General features: G+C 43.4%; 1 protein-coding gene across 1 annotated transcript in view; it reads right to left on the bottom strand.

Annotated features, from left to right (window-relative positions):
- Positions 1–16,997, bottom strand: part of KRCC1 (lysine rich coiled-coil 1) — an 81,984-nt gene that overhangs the window by 12,258 nt on the left and 52,729 nt on the right. Inside the window, exons 4-6 of the mRNA XM_077477986.1 lie at positions 11,665–11,697; positions 8,142–8,334; positions 5,600–5,866 (exon numbers count right to left, since the gene is read on the bottom strand). Coding sequence (XP_077334112.1) covers positions 5,600–5,866; positions 8,142–8,334; positions 11,665–11,697 — 493 coding nt within the window. The remainder of the gene's footprint in view (positions 1–5,599; positions 5,867–8,141; positions 8,335–11,664; positions 11,698–16,997) is intronic.

Genomic DNA, 16,997 nt, shown 5'->3' on the forward strand with positions numbered 1-16,997 from the left:
ACCGTAATATACAGCAATCCAAACACTTGTATATCAAAGCGGGTTTCCCCATAGGAAATAATGGAAACTCAAATAATCCGTTCCACAGCCACTGCTCGTCTATGTAGTACCGCATGTGGCCACAGGAGTGGGGGCACCGGAGACGCTCGCCGTCCACTCCGTTCCAGAGTGTTTCCGAGTGTCACCGGAGCCCCCACACCTCTGGCCAAATGCAGTACTGCACACCCTAACAGCTTGAATCCTGCTCATCTTGTGAGAAAACACTTGTAAAGCGAGTCAGAAAAAAATTGCCTGTATTGTGAAACACTTATAAACCACGTTACTCGCAATCCGAGGTTCCGCGGTAGAGGGGAAATCTTACAATGAGGACACTAGTTCTAGTGACCCTGGGGAAAACAAGGGATTCACTCACATTGGAAGGATTTCCTCTCACTTCTGGCTATAGGACAGGAAGTGAAATCTTCCCATTGGGACACACAGTTTGCGGTTGCAATGCGTCCCCATTTACTTGGGTGGCTACGCATTTGGCGGTCGTACTGCCATGTGAATGCAACATGCTGTATAAATCTGTGGGTCAGGAAAAAATACAGCGCAACCACTGTTTTTTACCATTCCCTGGCCACCGTGTAAAAGAGGCCTTAGAGGTGAAGCTGACATTTACTATACATGTTTCTTAGACCCCATTCACACCTGACCGTTTTGTAGCTTGAAGCCGGAAGCTACAAAACGCTAGAGGGGAAAAAAAATCTATTATTCTCAATGGAGATGGTTCACATCTCCACGTCGCCTGAAGCTCAAACAAGTTGCGGACCCTTTTTTGTCGCAGAAATTGAGCAGATTTCGGCGGTTTCCTTCTTTTAACATTGGTGACCTTTTGCCCTGCACAAAATGGCGGCAAATCGCGGTATAAAAAACGTAGCAAAATCGCTGTAAATTCGCGCGATTTTCTGCTTGAAAATGCTACACTCATGTGTGAATGCAGGCTGAAAACACATTAAAAAAAAAAGCTCAGAAGCAAGTTTTTCAAATCTATTGCTACTCAAGGAGTGTAGATTCCATTGCATACTATTAACTGCCCGCCAACCACATGATGTCCTAAAACACAACTGCCAGTTCTGATCGCTCTGCAGTGCTGTTTTTTCTTTTTTAATATGGTTTCAGGGAGCAAAAAAAAAAAACACACAGTAGAAAGGATTCAGGGAAGCTGCATCCAAATTACAACTGACTTATTTAGAAACTGATTTATGCACTATACATGGAAAATCACATGTAGCCATTTTTGGATAAATGTATTAAGCCATTTCATTTCCCTTGGAAATGGCACACACTACATGGGCTAAACCCAGAGACATCAATCGATTCCTCCATCCCTGCTAAATAGCATAGATGAAGGAATCTCCCCTACTCTCTATTGGAGAAGCAGCTGCCAGAATACCTGAAACGCGACTGCATTTAACCTCCCTGGCGGTATGATTCAGTCTGGATTTAGGTGCTGAAAGCAGTACAACTATTTTGCATGGAAATTTGGCGTTTTATATTGTAGTCCTGTAATTCTTAGGAATAACGCTCTTAAATCTGTTCAAACCAGAGTCTAGCAGACATCCCCGGTATGATAAAGTTTATTATATTATAAAGAATAATAAAAAATATTCAATAATGTAATCCTAAAACACTGAAAAAGGGACACTTTTTGGTTGCTATGGACAATCTCCAAATTTCAGGCAAAAAAAAAAAAAAAACTGTATTTATAATATAAAAGTGCATGCAGGGCACTGCACAGACCACTAGGGACAAAGGTACTGCAATCTGTAGATTTTTGTGTGTTGTGTGTTTTTACTTTTTTGAATTTGCCACCGTAACGCCGCAGGGAACGGAGCTCGGTGGCATTCGGCACTGTGAATCGAGCGGAGGACAGCTCACACAACGTGGAGGACATCGCTGGATCCAGGGGACAAGGTAAGTAACTCTCACTGTGTCCTCCCTGTATCCAGCGATGCGATCCCGAGTCTGGCTCGGAGTTACCGCTCCTGTCAGTAAAATCCCAACCCGAGCCAGACTCGGGATTACCGCTAGGGGGGTTAATTTACTGCAATCCCCGCCTGGCTGAGAATTTTCTGCCTATCCCATTTGATTTTCAAATTAAAGTTGGTCTAGCCAAATGGTGCCAACAGAGCCACTCATAGCTCAAATATCAGCCGATTTAACAGAAATCTACTGAAATTTGAGCCATATATGGCTAGCTTTAAATATTGGCCACAGTGATGTTCAGCACAACTTTTGATCATTAGGCCCCTTTCACATGTGCGGACCGTTATGATCCACCTGTCAGTTTTTTAGGCAGATCTGAACAGTCGTTCCATACAGCTATATGGAGAGACGGATGTCAGCGGTGACATGTCTGCTGACATCCGATCCGCAAAATCCAGACGGATGCAAACCCTATTTTCCAGCCGTCTATCGGAAGAAAACAGACAGGCGGTCCATAATCATCTGATCCCCCCCATATGGGAGAGCGGACTCTGACAGGCCTGTCCCTGCACAGAGACGGACTTGTCATCCGCTGACTCAGCGGGGACCAACGGAGCCATCTCCGCTGAGCAAGAGGAGTACTAAAAATGGACAGCCTCGTGTGCAAGGGGCCTTAGAGGAAAATCACAAAGTGAGACCTGTGCAGATTTGTCTGACCTAATCTGATATTACTTATCTGTGATGGATCTCCCTGCAACTGCCTCTGTAAATCTGACCAGTGCCAGGATAGAAGTAAAAAAAACAATATACCACAAAAACATTTTCACTAATATTTTTTTGTTATAGAGAAGTCAATTTACCAGAATATCGACTCACATCTACAGTGTTGTGAAAAGGTATTTTTTATTATTACACAAAGATAACCCGAGAAAATACAAAAGGTGGTTTTTAACCACTTATGGACCAGCCTCGTTTTGGAATTTAGGTGTTTACATGTTTAAAACAGAGATTTTTTTTGCTAGAAAATTACTTGGAAGCTCCAAACATTATTATTGTTTTTTTTTTCTCTAACACCCTAGAGAATAAAATGGCGGTCATTCCAATACTTATTTTCACACCGTATTTGTGCAGCAGTCTTGCAAGCAAACTTTTACCCTCAAAAATCTCCATAGACGATGTTTAATAAATTCTACAGGTTGCATGTTTTGCATTACAGAGGAGGTCTAGCGCTAGAATTATTGCTCTCACTCTACCGATCGGGCGAAAGCTTACATGTGTGGTTTGACCACCGTTTTCATGTGTTTTTTTTTTTTTAAGAGAAAAAAAGCTGTCCAAACCTGCCTGGCCCTATGTGAAAAAATATTTGCCCCCTAAACCTAATAACCGATTGTGCCACCCTTGGCGGCAACAACTGCAGTCAAGCATTTGCGATAACTGACAATGAGTCTTTCATATCGCTGTGGAGAAATTGTGGCCCACTCTTCTTTGTAGAATTCTTTTAATTCAACCACATTGGAGTGTTTTCAAGCATGAACAGCCTGTTTAAGGTCATGTCAAAGGAACTCATTCAGATTTAAGTCAGGACTTTGAATAGGCCACGCCAAAACCTTAATTTTGTTTTTTTTGAGCCAGAGGTGGACTTGCCGGTGTGTTTTGGATCATTGTCCTCCATAACCCAAGTGCACTTGAGCTTGAGGTCAGAAACTGATGGCTGTACATCCTCTAAGGATTTTCTGGTATAGTGGAGAATTCATGGCTCCATCAATTATGACAAGTCATCTAGGTCCTGAAGCTGCAAAGCAGCCCCAGACCATCACACTACCACCATGTGTGACTGTTGGTATGATGTCCTTTTTACGAAATGCTGTGTTAGTTTTAAGCCAGATATTTCAGAATACACACCTTCCAAAAAGTTCAACTTTTGTCTCATCAGTCCTCAGAATATTTGCCCAAAATTCTTGGGGATAATCAAGATGCTTTTTGGGAAATTTGAGATGAGCCTGTGTGTTCTTTTTTGTAAGCAGTGGCTTTCGCCTTGGACCTCTCCCATGGATGCGATTTTTGCCCAGTGCCTTTCTTGTTGAATCCTGAATACTGATCTTACCTGAGGCAAGTGAGGCCTGAAGTTCTTTAGATGTTGTTCTGGGTTCTTTTATGACCTCCTGGATGAGTTGTCATGCTCTTGGAGTAATTTTGGTAGGCTGGCCACTCCTGGGAAGGCTCACCACTCTTCCAAGTTTTCTTTATTTGTGGGTAACGGCTGTCACTGTAGTTTACCAAAGTCCCAAAGCCTGTAACCCTTTCTAGACTGGAACACATCAAATTACTTTCTCACCTGTTCTTGAATTTCTTTAGATCGCAGCATGCGGTGTTGCTTTTTGAGATATTTTAGCATGTTTCAGGCAGCTTCTATTTATTATTTCCTGATTCGACAGGTCTGGCAGTAATCAGGCATGGTTGTTGCAAGACAACTAACTCAGCTTTTCAAAAAAAAAAAAATGTGGTCAATCACAGTTCATTCATGGTTTAGCAAAGGGGGGGGGGGATTACTTTTTCACATAGGACAAGGCAGGTTTGAACAGCTTTTATTCCCTTAATAAATAATTTAAAAACTGCATTTTGTATTTAAATTGGGTTATCTTTGTGTAATATTACAATCTGATTAATGATCTGAATAATTTAAGTGTGACAAATATGCAAAAAAAGAAAAAAATCAGGAAGGGGCAAATACTTCTTCACAGCACTGAACATGTACTGACGACTGCCTGATCTGAGATGTTTGAAGCACATCTTGAATTCAGATTGGCCTGTCAAACATCACAAACATTAGATTTGCAGATACAACCTGTGAATTAACTGACTGATCTTCAATATTAAATTGAGCAAAAAACAAAAAAAAAACAACACACAAGTTACATAATCAGGGACCCCTGAATGGCCAAAGTGGGAAGGCGGCAAATCCAAAAGACTTGCCAGAGTAAATGTTCATAAAAACCAACAAAATGGCAAGAGACAGCACAGAACTGTTAGGGGTAGAGGATGTGAGTCCTCTATAGTGTGAAAGTATTGTCATGGCAAAAATCCCCTTGCAGATAGTGGTTTAAAGTGGTTGTAAATCCTTACAACCAACAGGTAAGCCTAGATTAAGGGTTAACTGTAGGTCCAAGAAATATCTCCTAAACCTACACGGTTTAGGAGATATTTGCTGAAAGACAGGCACCGCTGTCTACGGCGCATGCACCGTAGACGGCGCACTGAGCGCGCCGCGGTCGACGATATGCAGTGAGTGGCGGCTCCCGTGTGCATGCTCGGGAGTGACGTCATCGCGGCTTCGCCGAATGACAGCGGCGGAGCAGCGAGACCCACCGAGAAGATGGATGCGCCGGACTACAGGGGACAGCGGTGACTTTGCTGGCTCCTGTGTCAGGTAAGTGACACATAATGGACTACTATGCGATGCATAGTAGTCCATTATGCTTTACCTTTGCAGGGAATGAAAGACGAAGTAAACTCATCAGGGTTTACTTCCTCTTTAATGTGGCTGTGTGGAAGTCTGTGCAATCTTTTATTAAACCTATTAATAGGTGTTTATGTAGAACTTTGAAGGTCTTGTGTTCCCTTCTAATCTTACCCCCCGAGTCCACTGAGAGCCCCGTATCCTCCATCTCCTCCATCAATTTCCGCCGTAACTCATTGCGAGCGTGTTTCTTGCCATTGTAGTGCTGCTGGGCCACTGATGGGTTGTTGAAAGAGGCACAGCAGAGCTTGCAGTACTTGTTCGGGTCAGTGAGATCAATCTCAGTATCGGCCGAGGATGGCTCTGTGCTGGCTTCCTGCTGGCTGGATTTCTCTGGCAGAGGGGACGTGACATCGTCTTGCTCACCGGCAGGGGGAACAGCTGGAATAGTACAGAGAAAGGCAAAGTAAACAGCTGAAAAGCAACTGGCACTACAGATGGTGTGATGTACACATAAGTGGGGTTACTTAAACAAGTCAACAGAGCAGGGAATCATATGATTTAATTGCTAACAAGTGGCCAGAATTCTTTCCAAACATGTCCCCTATTGTAAAATACCATCAGTATTTGCTGCACCCAAGTACCATCTGGCAAATCCCACACATCTTATTCTTCATGGCATACTTTTTTGTCTATAAATAATACATTAAAAATTCAAAGTAAAATTGTAATTACAAGCACAGGTGTGCAGGCCTTGGAATATAAACTCATAAATGGCACTAATTCAATCTCTGAAAAAAACAGTATAGTGGCAAAGGTGTCAACATTTTATATAAGGGCTAACTGGCCATTCAATCCCATCTTAAAAAAAGAACACGTGATGTTGCCCATTCAGGTTGTCTAGTAAGAACACCCACCCCCCTATTTAGATTTGTCTTGCTTCCGCATCACTTCCGACGGAGCTCTTAGGGGGAGCATGCAAACTTCTCCCAGGATGCAGTCAATCAGCAGTCCTAAACATTACCATGTAACAAGGAGGTGGAGGATAAATGTGTAAGCTTCCATCTGACCTATCAAGGGTTTGGAAGTGGTCTACAAACTCCGGCCCTTTGCATGCCTTTATCTGGCCTTCGTGGCACTTTTGCTCCCACTGATATGAGGCAGTCTTCCTCCCACTATCACCCATCATGGGGTACGCTTCCTCCCACCGACACCCCTTGATGGGGCCCCTTTCCACCCACCGACACCCCTTGATGAGGCCCCCTTCCTCCCACCGACACCCCTTCATGGGACCCCCTTCCTCCCAACACCCCTTCATGGGACCCCCTTCCTCCCACCGACATCCCTTCATGGGACCCCCTTCCTCCCACCGACATTCCTTCATGGGACCCCCTTCCTCCCACCGACACCAATGATGGGGCACTCTTCCTCCCACTGACACCAATAATGGGGCACTCTTCCTCCCACTGACACCAATAATGGGGCACTCTTCCTCCCACTGACACCAATAATGGGGCACTCTTCCTCCCACTGACACCAATAATGGGGCACTCTTCCTCCCACTGACACCAATAATGGGGCACTCTTCCTCCCACTGACACCAATAATGGGGCACTCTTCCTCCCACTGACACCAATAATGGGGCACTCTTCCTCCCACTGACACCAATAATGGGGCACTCTTCCTCCCACTGACACCAATAATGGGGCACTCTTCCTCCCACTGACACCAATAATGGGGCACTCTTCCTCCCACTGACACCAATAATGGGGCACTCTTCCTCCCACTGACACCAATAATGGGGCACTCTTCCTCCCACTGACACCAATAATGGGGCACTCTTCCTCCCACTGACACCAATAATGGGGCACTCTTCCTCCCACTGACACCAATAATGGGGCACTCTTCCTCCCACTGACACCAATAATGGGGCACTCTTCCTCCCACTGACACCAATAATGGGGCACTCTTCCTCCCACTGACACCAATAATGGGGCACGCTTCCTCCCACTGACACCAATAATGGGGCACGCTTCCTCCCACTGACACCAATAATGGGGCACGCTTCCTCCCACTGACACCAATAATGGGTCACAAATTACTCTAATACCAAAGATGAGACATTGTTTACTTCCACTGATGCCAAGACATTTCCTACTCCCACTGGCCATGGTCCGGCCCCCTTAAAGTCGGAAGGACAGCAAATTGACCCTTTGTTTAGAATGTCTGGCGATCCCTGTTTTAGATTAGTCCCATTACAGACAGTGTTCATGGCAGGTTTCTCTGCTCCATTCAATTGTTTTTGTACCATCTGTACAAACTATTGCCTCTAATGAAACCATTTTTTTTTTTTTGACAGGACAACAAAACAATGCAGCCACTCTTGACATGTTGCATTTTGCACATATATGCAGTAAGTGTACCTCTTTTGTATGGAGATGCTATGAATACTATTTATGTAATATTAACACAGGGCAGTACTATACATCAGTTACATTGCCTGTATTATGTTTGAGAGCCCCCTTGTGTGGAAAGTCACAAGACTATAGAGACTATGGGGGAAAGAGGGAAGTGGTCTCCGTTGTCTGAGTATACCTAAACATGGCTCCAGAATACACTCCTCACCAGAGAAGACATGTCTGGACCAAACGCGTGATTACCAACTTTTCTATGCAGGTAAATTAACCAAAAATTCCTCTTTGGCGCACATTCTCACCTGCTTCATCCGGACCGGTCACTGAGGACTCACCGACTTCAGCTATCCACTCACTCGTTTCGCCAGACAACTGCCTCAGCTTCTTGCTGTGAATTTTCCCCACATAATGTGACTGGGCGACAACTGGAGAACTGAACACCATGTTGCACAAACTACAAAACTTGTTTTTATCCTGTGCTAATTGTTGATCCCCCTGAAATCAGAAAGTAGCATTAGACACCTGTAATAAAAACTTCCTTTAAAAGGACATCAGTCAAACAGAAGTATAGATACTCGAGCAGTTCTGATGATTGCCAGTCTGCAGTTCTCGATTCTCTATCAGTGTCCCCCACGGCTGCTTTAGCTTAACCACTTTCCTACTGGGCCCTTTTACCCCCTTCCTGCCCAGGCCAATTTTCAGCTTTCAGAGCTGTCACACTTTGAATGACAATTGCACGGTCATGCTACACTGTACTCAAATTAGTTTTATCATTTTTTTCACAAAAAAAAATAAATAAATAAATAAAAAAATAAAGACTTTCTTTTGGTATTCATTCACCACTGGGGTTTTTTATTTTTTTTGCAAAGTAAACGAATAAGAAACGAAAATATATATAAAAAAAAAAATAAAAATAAAAAAAATAATAAGTTTTCATAGCTTGTTCTAAAACTTTACAAACAGGTCATTTTCCTCCTTCACTGATGTGTGCTGATGAGGTGGCACTGATTGGCAACACTGGTGGACACTGTTGTCCTGATTATCAGTGTACATGCCCCTTTTCCTCTTCTCATGCTGTCAGCATGATAAAAGGAGTGCCGAAAACCGACCTCTATTTACATCTGTGACCAGCTGTGATTGGACACAGATGATCACATGGTAAAGAGCTGCTGATTGGCTCTTTACCTCAATCTGTGGTCAGCAGTGTGCCAGAACTAGCCGGCTACACTGTAGCCAGCATTCGGCTATAGCGCGGTTGGCAAGTGTTTAAAAAGCTGATCTCCTGAAGTTTAAATAGTTAATTTGGACCAGGCTAGTCCAAATTAATAAACTATTACCTTCGCTAATAGATGCAGCAGCTGGTAGCACTGTATAAACTACAGCTGTGTGTTTCGGGTGAAGGTTGGGAACTTCCAGTTCCACTCCTGGAACATAATCGAGTCGGGCTGAGCGGTGCTTTCACAAGGAGGTTTGTAGTCTAATGAATTCAAAGCTTCCTTGATTGGCTGGGTCAAAGATCATTATGTAATTCACCCACCTCAGCCAAAGCTTTGTAATTGGTTCATAGCGTGCAAAGCTCCCTGTGAGTGGCTGAGCAGCACTCAGCCTGGCTTGATTTTGATTCGGGAGTGGGATGGGAAGTTCGTCATGTGCGTGGTCGGCAAGTGGTTAAAGCTATTCATACACATTTAAATTTCTCTCACTCAGCCTGTGGGGCCTGAATGAGAGAAATCAACATGTTTCTCAATCTACGCTAAACAGCACTGATGGAGGAAATCTCCCGTGCAAGCTATTGTATTCATCCACCTGCAGCATATGCGGCTGTCTGAAACACTGAACAGTGACTGTATGTGATAGTATGCAGTTACTGATCGACTAATAATTTTCAACCCAGCTTCTTCAAACTTTCAATCAGGTTTCAGCCATAAGGGGCCATCCACAGCTCAATTTTTGCCCAATTACGGAGAAATGGTTGAAATTTGAACGGAGTATGGCCAACTTAACTCTACTTCCATTGTACACATGACAGACAGAGACTGACTACAGATTTCAATCACTAATTTTCCGCTTTCCACCAGTCAGTACACACACTCCCAGCCCAAGATGATGTATCACTTTGTGTGAAAAAGGATAACTGATAAAAAAAAAGACAGGCATTTTCACATTAAATCACTATATATATTTTTTATATTTAAGATATACTGACTATACATATAATGGACTATACTAGTTTACACATTTGCTTAGAATTCCTTTATGTGACAAAGTGATGCCATTTTGAACCTTCATTGATCCCCCTACACCAAAGTAGCCCCTAATCTTTGCTCTAATTGCAGGGTATGAGCTACAGTGCTAAAAAAACAAAACAAAAAAAAAAACAAGTTTACGGTAAGATGATCTCTTCATATGACATTTAATGGTGCCACAGCAGTATATATAAAGGAGGCAACCAGAATGCCAAAGGCTGCTTCACAAAAAAGTACAAAAAAAGTTGTTTACATATGCACATGTGCATGATGGAGTGTGGTTCGTAACCAGCTATTAACATGCATTGCAAAGCATCATAGTGCATGAGAACATGCTGCATGAAAATGCAACATCAACGTAGTGTTGGTGTGAACTGAAAACATAGGACACGAGGCAAATTGCATTTTTCTTGCACTGAGACACTGTAAAGCTGCATACACACTATACAAAACTTTTGTTGTTAGATTTCCTTTAGATTTACCTTCAACTATGTAGTGCAAGGGCCTGCCTGATTGCATAAAAATTGAAAGCGTTTAGGTTTGAACCCATATTATATGCTTTTGGTAAAAAAAACCTCTACAAACATAACTGCATAGTGCAGTGATGGCGAACCTTGGCACCCCAGATGTTTTGGAACTACATTTCTCATGATGCTCAAGCACGCTGCAGTGTAGCTAAGCATCATGGGAAATGTAGTTCCAAAACATCTGGGGTGCCAAGGTTTGCCATCACTGGCATAGTGTGTATCCAGCTTTAGACAATGCAGCCCAAAGCTACTGGTGTCCTAAAGGTGTGATTCGCAACAGGACTTTTTCTTTTCTTGTGGATTACCGCAATGGCAGAAATTTACTAAAACTGGTGCATTCAGAATCCGGTGCAGCTGTGCATAGTAACCAATCAGCTTCTAACGTCAGCTTGTTTAATTAAGCTTTGACAATAAAACCTGGGATCTGATTATGATGCACAGCTGCACCAGATTCTGGGTGCACCAGTTTTAGTAAATCTAAAAAGGATACAACATATGGATTGCAGATTCGTTACACACCAAGATTTAAGACCCCTTTCACACCAGGGCATTTTGCAGGCGCTATAGCGTTAGAAATAGCGCCTGCAATCCGCCCTAAAGAAGCTGCACCATTGTCTTGGGTGTGAAAGCCCGAGGGCTTTCACACTACAGCGGTGCGCTGGCAGGACGTCAGGGAAAAGTCCTGCAAGCATTGAAGCGGTGAAGGAGCGGTGTGTTTACCGCTCCTCCACCGCTGCTCCCCATTGAAATCAATGGAGCAGCGCTGCAATACCGCTGGCAAAACGCCGCTATTGCGGCGTATTGCTGGCGGTTTTGACCCTCTCTTGGCCGCTAGCGGGGGTAAAACGCCGCTAAAAATGGTGGCATTTTACCGCCCACGCTATGGGCGGTGTGGTGTGAAATGGGTCTAACATGGACAACGCTAACAGCCTCCTATTATAGGAAATTTTATAATATTACATTTGGTAAACGAGCTAAACATGATTTAATACATTGTAAAAAAAAAAAAAAAAATTACAATAAAAGCACAAATTTTATGCATTTATACTTACGGAAGTGCTGTTCTGTGATACAGATCTTGAAATCTAAAGAAATATGGACAGACATGAGGGTCAAGAGCTAATCTGTACAAAAGAATTGGACACGTCCAATTAAAGAATAATAATAATAATGGATGGTTTCATAAACTGGACACTCAGCTGTATAATGCAAGAATGATTTAAAAGTGGAAAGTATTGGCAGAAAGAATTAAAGGAGGTACTAAACTCAGCAAAATAAAATAAAATTCCACTGGACCAGTCAAGTTTTTCAAGTTTTACAGTTTTAAAAGGTAAACAAATTGATAAGACAAACTAATTGAAATAGAAGAATATAAGTCTTCATTCAATAGTTTGAGAATCTGAAAAGACTCTGAGTCTCCTTGGCTTGCCCCTAGTCTATGAGATACCGCTTGATATCAAATAAGCTGTACGGCATTCTTGATAGAAAATTGTTATATAAAGCTCGCTATAAGAATATTTGGGCAACTGAATACTTTATAAACTCTTGATGTTAATGTTTTATAAATTTGTATGTCTTTTATATATAAAAAAAATAAATCAATATTTGTTAATATCAATTTATAATTCTGTCAATAACGTATTCTTAGGTTATTGCAATATTGCTATTGTAGTCGTGCTATTCTAAGGCCCTGACGAAGCGGGGTTTCCCACGAAACGCATAGGCCTTACATTTTGATTAATCGTACCAGGATCGGCACGTCCTGGACCCAACAGTAACTATCTGTAAAACTGTAATATGTTTTTAAATAACACATGAAAATTTAAGTTAAATCACATTTCTTTTAAATTTGTGGCATACATCATTATTCAAACCCCACAAAAGGTACAAAGTCCCACCCTACCTCACTTGAGTTTATAATAACAACAATTACAATGATGAATAAGGTTTCATAAACTGGACACTCAGCTGGATACTGCAAGAATGATGTAAAAGTTGAAAGCATTGGCAGAAAGAATTAAAGAAGGTACTGAACTCAGCAAAATAAAAAATAAAATAAATGGTCCCTCTACAGTTTTATGTCATAATGTGCTAGCATGGACTGCATAGTAGTATATTATGACTAACTTATCGTTCCCACCGCTTCCATCCTCCTTTTGGGTTTTCTCTCTTCGGCCACTTGAATGATGAGGACATCCCATGCGCACGGGAGTCACTGTTATGGCACGGTGCTCTCTGGAATCTCGGCACACAGAGTATGCCGTGAATACAAAGTGTACTGCGCATGCACCAGAAATGTCATCGGCCTCAGCCGATATGAACATCTACAAAACAGTGCAGGTTTATACGGTTTCCAAGGCACCTTACAGGTAAGACTTATTATAAAAGTTTGCCTGCAGGGCAAAGTGAAAAGGCAGGGTTTTTTAATACTGGTTTAACCACTTGCCGACCGCCGCACGACGATGTACGTCGACAGAATGGCACGGGCAGGCATATTGGCGTACATGTACGTCCCTGCCTTCCCACGGGTGGGGGGCCCGATCGGGCCCCCCCCCCCCGGTGCCAGCGGCGGTCGGTATCCGTTCAGGAGCGATCCGGGATGAGGGGGCGGCCATTCGTTCATGGCCACCCCCTCGCGATCGCTCCTGACGAATGGAAGTGAAGCATGACATCACTTTCTCTCCTGTAATGTAAACACAGGCAGAGGAAGTGATGTAATCTCTCCTCCGTGTCGGTATTTTTCGTTCCGGCACCGAGGAGAGAGGATCGGTGAGTTGCACCAACACTACACTACACAGTAGAACATGCCAGGCACACTCTCACCCCCCCTTCACCCCCTGATCACCCCCCTAATCACCCCTGCCCCCCCAGTCACAGTGACACCAATTGCATTTTTTATTTTTTGCATTGGTGTCATTTGTGACTGTAATAACTGTTAGGGCAGTTAGGGTTAGCCCCCTTTAGTTCTAAGGTACCCCCTAACCCCCCCAATAAAGGTTTAAGCCCGTGATCACCCCCCGTCGCCAGTGTCACTAAAGGCTGGGTTCACATTGCAGCGGTTTATGAGAACGGATGTGATTCGCACCGCACTGCAGTGCAAATCACATCCGATCTCTGTGCGATTCGAGTTCAGCCATACAGATAGTATGGCTGAATTCGCGTCGCACCCGCCGCAAACTCGCACGGGACCCTTTTTTTGGTCCGCAGCAGAATCGGATCGCATGGGTGTTCACACCATGCGATCCGAGTTTGCAGATCGCACTGCGATATGCGAACTGATCTGGGGGTGTCATTAACATTTCACTGACACTCCCAGCAGTTCGCATAGGGCAGTGTGAACTGCCGCCGGGAGGCATGCGATGCGGGAACCCGCCGTGGATTTGTGGCGTTCCCGCATCGCTCCAGTGTGAACCCAGCCTAATAAGCGATCGTTTTTCTGATCGCTGTATTAGTGTCACAGATGACGCTAGTTAGGCAGGTAGGTATTTAGGTTCGCGGCAGCTTTTTATAGCGCCAGGGACCCCCATATACTACCGCATAAAGCCCCCTGATTGCCCCCTAGTTAACCCTTTCACCAGTGATCACCATATAACTGTTACAGGTGACGCTGGTTGGTTAGTTTTTTTTTTATAGTTTCAGGGCACCCGCCATTTATTACCTAATAAAGGTTTAACCCCCTGATCACCCGGCGGGTGATATAAGTTTGAGGGTCAGATAAGGTCTGCGTCGCCCCAGGCAGTGTCAGGTTAGTGCCAGTACCGCTAACACCCACGCGCAAAGCATACACCTCCCTTAGTAATATAGTATCTGATCAGATCTATATTAGCGTCGCCAGCAGTTTAGGTTTCCCAAAACGCATTGTTAGCGGGATCAGCCCAGATACCTGCTAGCACCTGCATTTAGCCCCTCCGCCAAGCCCAGCCCAGCCAAGTGCAGTATCGATCGATCACTGTCACTTACAAAACACAACACACATAACTGCAGCGTTCGCAGAGTCAGGCCTGATCCCTGCAATCGCTAACAGTTTTTTTTGTAGCGTTTTGATACAGTCGCTGACAGCCTAGGTGCTTTTTTACCTGTGAGTCTCACTAGTGTACCCCTAAATTTAGGGGTGTCTACTTTCCAAAATAGGGTCATTTGGGGGGGGGGGGGGGGGGGGTTGTGCCATCTTGGCATTTTATGGCCTTCAAAACTGCGATAGGTAGTGAGGAGTGAAATCAAAAATTTACACCCTTAGAAATCCTGAAGGCGGTGCTTGGTTTTCGGGGCCCCGTACGCGGCCAGGCTCCCAAAAAGTCCCACACATGTGGTATCCCCCTACTCAGGAGAAGCAGCAGAATTTATTTTGGGGTGTCATTTTACATATGCCCATGGCATGTGTGAGCAATATATCATTTAGTGACAACTTTGTGAAAAAAAAAAGGTTTGTAATATTCCCGCAACTTGTGTCAAAATATAAAATATTCCATGGACTCAACATGCCTCTCAGCAAATAGCTTGGGGTGTCTACTTTCTAAAATGGGGTCATTTGTGGGGGTTTTGTGCCATCTTGGCATTTTATGGCCTTTAAAACTGTAATAGGTAGTGAGGAGTGAAGTCAAAAATTTACGCCCTTAGAAAGCCTGAAGGCGGTTCTTGGCTTTCGGGGCCCCGTACACGGCTAGGCTCCCAAAAAGTCCCACACATGTGGTATCCCCGTACTCAGGAGAAGCAGCAAAAATTATTTTGGGGTGTCATTTCACATATGCCCATAGCATGTGTGAGCAATATATCATTTAGTGACAACTTTGTGAAAAAAAATAAAAATAAATAAAAGTTTGTAATTTTCCCGCAACTTGTGCCAAATATAAAATATTCCATGGACTCAACATGCCTCTCAGCAAATAGCTTGGGGTGTCTACTTTCTAAAATGGGATCATTTGTGGGTGTTTTGTGCCATCTTGGCATTTTATGGCCTTCAAAACTGTGATAGGTAGTGAGGAGTGAAATTACAAATGTATGCCCTTAGAAATCCTGAAGGCGGTGCTTGGCTTTCGGGGCCCCGTACGCGGCTAGGCTTCCAAAAAGTCGACCACATGTGGTATCCCCGTACTCAGGAGAAGCAGCAGAATGTATTTTGGGGTACAATTCCACATATAACCATGGCATGTGTGAGCAATATATATCATTTAGTGACAACTTTGTGTAAAAAAAAAAAAATTTTTTTTGTCATTATTCAATCGCTTGAGGCAAAAAAATAAAATATTCAATGGGCTCAACATGCCTCTTATCAATTTCCTTAGAGTGTCTACTTTCCAAAATGGGGTCATTTGGGGGGGTTTGTACTGCCCTGCCATTTTAGCACCTCAAGAAATGAGATAGGCAGTCATAAACTAAAAGCTGCGTAAATTCCAGAAAACGTACCTTAGTTTGTAGTTGTGACAACTTTTGCGCAAACCAATATACAGTTATTGACTTTTTTTTTACCAAAGACATGTGGCTGAATACATTTTGGCCTAAATGTATGACTAAAATTGAGTTTATTGGATTTTTCTAATAACAAAAAGTAGAAAATATAATTTTTTTAAAAAATTTGCAGTCTTTTTACGTTTATAGGGATCATTTTTCTGATCACTGCATTAGTGTCACAGGTGACGCTAGTTAGGCAGGTAGGTATTTAGGTTCGCCGCAGCTTTTTATAGCGCCAGGGACCCCCATATACTACCGCATAAAGCCCCCTGATTGCCCCCTAGTTAACCCTTTCACCAGTGATCACCATATAACTGTTACAGGTGACGCTGGTTGGTTAGTTATTTTTTTTATAGTTTCAGGGCACCCGCCATTTATTACCTAGTCTCACTAGTGTACCCCTAAATTTAGGGGTGTCTACTTTCCAAAATGGGGTCATTTGGGGGGGGGGGGGGGTTTGTGCCATCTTGGCATTTTATGGCCTTCAAAACTGTAACGCCCTTAGAAAGCCTGAAGGCGGTTCTTGGCTTTCGGGGCCCCGTACGCGGCTAGGCTCCCAAAAAGTCCCACATATGTGGTATCCCCGTACTCAGGAGAAGCAGCAGAATTTATTTTGGGGTGTCATTTCACATATGCCCATAGCATGTGTGAGCAATATATCATTTAGTGACAACTTTGTGTAAAAAAAAAAAAAAAAAATTATTTTTTGTCATTATTCAATCGCTTGAGGCAAAAAAATAAAATATTCAATGGGCTCAACATGCCACTTATCAATTTCCTTAGGGTGTCTACTTTCCAAAATGGGGTCATTTGGGGGGGTTTTGTACTGCCCTGCCATTTTAGCACCTCAAGAAATGAGATAGGCAGTCGTAAACTAAAAGCTGCGTAAATTCCAGAAAACGTACCTTAGTTTGTAGATGTGACAACTTTTGCGCAA

This window comes from Lithobates pipiens, unplaced genomic scaffold, assembly GCF_037356315.1.
Source record: "Lithobates pipiens isolate NorthernLeopardFrog02 unplaced genomic scaffold, aLitPip1_a1.2 Scaffold_13, whole genome shotgun sequence".
NCBI lineage: Eukaryota > Metazoa > Chordata > Amphibia > Anura > Ranidae > Lithobates > Lithobates pipiens.